The sequence below is a fragment of the Tupaia chinensis genome, unplaced genomic scaffold (genome assembly GCF_000334495.1).
Source record: "Tupaia chinensis unplaced genomic scaffold, TupChi_1.0 Scaffold000096_1, whole genome shotgun sequence".
NCBI lineage: Eukaryota > Metazoa > Chordata > Mammalia > Scandentia > Tupaiidae > Tupaia > Tupaia belangeri.
Genome location: NW_006159558.1, coordinates 2,483,455 through 2,488,444, shown reverse-complemented (window position 1 = coordinate 2,488,444; position 4,990 = coordinate 2,483,455). Strand labels below are relative to the sequence as shown.

Below are 4,990 nucleotides of genomic sequence, written 5' to 3'. Positions count from 1 at the left end.
CGGGGGCATGAGCTCCCGCGCCCCGCGCGGCTTCCGCCGGGCGCCCCGCGCCTGGGTTCTGTTTTCTTCAGGCTTCAGAGAAAATGGGTCCTTTCATGGGGCAAAGTTTATTCTAACTTTATGTAGATTCGTACATATAGTATGTCAGAGGATTTTAATTGTAGCAGGTTAAAAAGTGGATCAAATCATGGGACCAGCAGTTGGCGTAATGGCTATGTTGCTAGACTTCCATGTAGTTGACAGGGATTCGAGTCCCGGACCTGGTGGCTTAAACTCACACCAGGCGTGTGTGCATGCATGCCCAAGATCCCAAGAGGAGAATGGAGGAGAAGGAATTACAGCGTGGCCATCTCCCCTGAGGGGTGATTTCTCGCTTTCTGTCTCTCTGTCTCTGTCTTTCTGGTGAGCGCACGCGCCCTATAGGAAAAACCTCTCAAAAAAAAAAAAAAGTGGATAGAATCCATTTCTGCATGAGGAAACAAACTGATTGCTGCTGTGGACAGCCTCACTTGTTCTCGGATGTAGTGTTACCTGGGGAATTTGGAGGTGTCATTTACACTAGTCTTGACGGGGTGGCCTTGTTATATGACACCCTCATACATTGAATTTTTGGTTTGTGTTTGCCTCAGATGGAAGGGCACAGATCTCTGGGTGCTTTTGTAGCTAGTGTTCTTTTTTTCTTTTTTTTTAATTTTGCTTGAGGGTGTAGGGACTCACCAGAGAGAGAGATAGAGAGACAGAGACAGAGACACAGAGAGAGGGAAAGTGAGAAAGCTCCCTCCATGGGGGATAACCATGCCCAAATCCCTTCTTCTCCACTTCTCATTCCAGGGTTTTGGGCACAAACGCACATACACCCTGTGTGTTTTTCAAGCGACGGTGTTCAGGACTTGAACAGCAAAGTTAGCCATGGGGGATCCACCCCTGCTTAACTACCATGCCGTGGGCTGGCCTGAGCTACTGTCCTTTCCTGCAGCAAGTGACCTGGGGTGCCACCGCTGTGACCGTGCTCCCACATCAGTGCTCCATCGGCCTAGGAGATACCTGTTGAGGCTCCTGGTCTGGGCGGGTCGGTGCACACCTCCGGGAACTCCCATTCTCTCTCCTGGCCAAGCCCAGAGCAGATCTCTTGTCCGCCTTCCTGTAAAGTGACAACTGCTTCTTCATCTCCTGACTAACAGGGCGGTCCTTGACGACCGGCACGGGTGGCGGCGATCAAGCAGAATAGTTCTCTCTGAGCGTGACTTGGGGCTGTGTCTGATTCTGGTGATCAATGAATGGTCACCTATACTGTTTTGTTTTTGTTTTTATTTTGAGAGAGACATTTTTGCGGTAGGGCTGTGAGCTCGCCAGAGAGACACAGAGAGAAAGAGACAGAGAGACAGAAAGCGAGAAATCACCGCCCCAGGGGGGATGGCCACGTTGCAATCCCTTCTCCTCCTTTCTCTTGGGATTTTGGGCATGCACACATGTGCGCTTGGTGCGAGTTTAAGTTGCTGGGTCCGGAACTTGAACTGTGATCGACTACGTGGGAGTCCAGCTGCCATCTGCTGGTCCCCGTCGGTACTGTGTGTGTGAAGAGTAATGGACCTTCCTTCTAGAGGCTCAGAGAAAGGAATGAAGCTCCTCTCTCCTGCTTGAGTGCTTCTTTGTTTCCTGCTTAAACAGCGGTGGGGTTTGGCACGTGGACATACCCGGACGGCCTGCGGGGCTGCAGAGGAAAGCCCGGGGGTAGATGGGGCATACAGAGAGGGTGTGGTGACAGCCTTGGAGGGAGAGTGGGGTCAGGCTGTGGCATGGCAGAGGAGCCATGTGCAAGTGGGTCAAGGCGGCTCGTTCTCAGGCCCTGGATGCCAGCTGAAATAGTCACTGCACCTCCCAGGGAAAGTCTAATGCACGCCAAGGAGGCCTGCTTCCCTCTCCACTGGCCACCCTCACCCGCGGGTGGGGGGGATTAGTGCCTGCTGGCTTCTGTGTTAGTGCAGCGGAGACAGGGAGCGTGGCCTCCGGCAGTGCAGTGACCGGAAGTCAGAGCAGCCAGACCCGGGGAGGCGCTGGGAACCCGCGTGTTCTCCAGCACAGCTTTTCACACGGGGGCTGAGATGGCGGCATTGGGGATGTCATTCTCCTCGGCTGTAAGAGATAGTTGCTTTTTATGTGTAAACATAATGTAGGCAAGAAGGTTAGGTGCTGGATGCCACAAAGCTGTCCTCTGCAGTTCAAGTCCCGGACTGGCACTGGCTTGAAAACTGCCGGATGCATGTGTGTGTGTGCTCACAAGGCCACGAGGAGAGTGGAGAGGGAGTCGCAGGTGGCCATCTCTCCTGGGAGGGTGACTTCCTACTTCCCCTCTCTGTGCCTCTGTCTAGGTCTCTCTCTGGTGAGCCTACGTGCCCTATGGCAGAAACTGTATGGTAATAGTTGAGGGGCCAGCAGCGGCATGGTGGTGTGCCCTATGGCAGAAACTGTATGTTAATAGTTGAGGGGCCAGCAGCGGCATGGTGGTGAAGGTTAGATCCTAATAGCTGACCTCGCCGTTGGAGCCCTTGCCTCGGCAGCCTGAAAAAGATACATACGTGGTTTAAACCACCACTAACCTGCGCTTCTTTTATTTTTAAAATACGAGCCTTAAAGACAGTTTCCGTTTTTCCTGCTGGCTGTGGAAATGAGCATTGTCATGGTTCTGTATTTCTGCCCTCTACCTGCTGATGCTGACAGTAGCCATTTAGGAACGCTCGCCATCCTCCAAGGAATAAAAATATCTGTAGCTACAGAGCAAATCAAAGGCTAGACTGTGGTCAATGCCAGTTTCACAGACTTAGGCAGTTCTTTGAATTTTCCTGGACCAACTTCTTAAAAAGGCTTCTTTTATTATACGAGCAACTAAAATTTAGTTGCCGATGAAGAAAGAGCTGTACGTATTGTATAAATCATCCCACGTGGAAATCAATGCCCTTATTTATAGAATGCTTTAGAATAGAAAGAATGCTTAATTTTTTATTCTGTAAGAATTACCTGGGCTGGCACTATGGCTATGGTCATGTGCTGCTAAAAGGAAGCTGGATCCCACATGGTGACCGTGGTTCGAATCCTTAGCCCCGTCAGTTTGAAACATGCTAGTAGTGACATACCCAAATCCAGAGGACCAGAGGACCGGAGGAAGGGGTGGCGGCCTGACCGGACCGTGTTCCTCTCTCATGGGCTGTCTCTCGTGTGCGCACACACTTGATCACGAATAAAGAAAACAGCGTTGGGTTGCTTCGTGGTCTGGTGCCTAGGGCAGCTGGATCCCACGTGGCTGACTCTACAGTTCAAGTCCTTGACACGACAATTTGAGAAATGCACTGGGTCCCTGTGCGCACAGGCCGCGAATCCCAATGGGATGGAGAGATGGAGAAGGGGTTGTGACTGCAGCCCATGGGGGTGCTTTCCCCCTCGCCCTCTGTCTCTCTGACATTCATGCGCCTTCTAGCAAAATTAAAAAAAAAGTTTAAGAATTGCTAATGAAGGGTCCTCAGCATCAGTTTCTCAGGTAGACCTTTAAATTACATTGTAGTTGGTCAGTTTCCTAGTGTGCTCTGAGGTTACTAATGAGTGTCTTCATCTGCTTCCAATTTAGAGACTCTAGGAAGAATGGCACCATAGGACTTTCAGATTTCTTCGTTACAAAGAGGAAAATTTAGACTTTGGAAACTCTGAAGACAGGCCACGAAAACAGAGAAGAACACATTTTAATGTCAAAATAGTGCTTTTTAAAACCTTGGCACCAAATACAGCTTGTTATTAAGCACACGTGTCTGTAGTGTGAGTTTTTCTTTTAGTAGAAAAGATGCCTTACCGGGCTAGGGTAACCAGTGCTCCTTACAGGAAACCCACAGCAGTGATCTTCCAGTAAACCGTCTGCAGGCTGCAGAGTGTGGAGGGGGGATGATGGGCAGTTTAAAAGAGGCTATTCTTGGGGCCAGCAGATGGCGTAGTGGTTACATGGCTGGACTCCCACATGGCTGACCACGGTTCAAGTCTCAGACCCGGTAGTTTGAAACTCACACTGGGCATGTGCATATGTGCGTGCCCAGGATCCCGGGAGGAGAATAGAGGAGCAGAGATTGTGATGTGGCCATGGGAGGTGATTTCTCCCTTTCCCTCTCACTGTCTCTTTCTCTCTCTAGTGAGTGTGCACATCCTAAGGCACCCCCCCCCACAAAAAAAAAATAAGGCTATTCTTTTTCTTGATTCTGAACTGGTTACTAGAGGAATGCAAACAGACCTGTTCCTTGCCGCTTGGAAACTACCAGCTTGCCTCTCGTTCTCTCTCTCTTTTTAAAAGAATTATTTATTTAATTTTATTTATTAATTCATTTCTTTTCTTTCTTTTATTTTTTTGGAGAGGTTTTATTATAGGGCGCGTGTGCTTACGAGAAAGACAGAGACAGAGAGATAGAAAGCGAGAAATCACCCCCCAGGGGGGATGTCCACGCTGCAATCCCTTCTCCCTTCTCCTCTCAGGATTTTGGGCACGCACGCACACGCGCCTGGCGTGAGTTTAAGTCACAGGGTCCGGGACTTGAACTGCAGTCAACTACATTGGAGTCTAGTGACATAGCCATTATGCTAACTGCAGATCTCTTATTTATTTTCATTTGACTAGAGAAAAACAGACAAACAGAGAGAAGGAAAGTGCAAAAGCAAGCCACCAGGTCCAGGACTTGAACTGTAGTCAGCCATATGGGAGTGTCTAGCACCTTAACCACCACACCACCTGTTGGCCCACCACCACCATCTCTTCTGGACCTGGGTCTCTTCTGTGGTCTTTGCTGTGACCTGTCCCCAGAGGACTGGTGCCAAGAGGCATATTGGACAAGTACTGTGGTCTGTTTGAACAGAAGTAGGACCCAAGACCCTTTCTTTGCTTTCCTTTATAGAATCTTCAGAATGCCAGTGCCAGTGCCAATGAGAGCATTTTAGGTGCTTTTTCGGCGACTTGGCAGTG

The 4,990-nt window shown here is 49.8% G+C and overlaps 1 protein-coding gene across 1 annotated transcript in view; it reads left to right on the top strand.

The window, feature by feature from the left end:
• The window catches only part of ROPN1L (rhophilin associated tail protein 1 like), a 20,501-nt gene extending 16,711 nt beyond the window's left edge, over positions 1-3,790 (top strand). The window contains exon 6 of the mRNA XM_006143308.2: positions 3,620-3,790. Within this exon, the coding sequence (XP_006143370.2) occupies positions 3,620-3,683 (64 nt within the window). The 3' untranslated portion in view covers positions 3,684-3,790. The remainder of the gene's footprint in view (positions 1-3,619) is intronic.
• Positions 3,791-4,990: the final 1,200 nt, after the last annotated feature.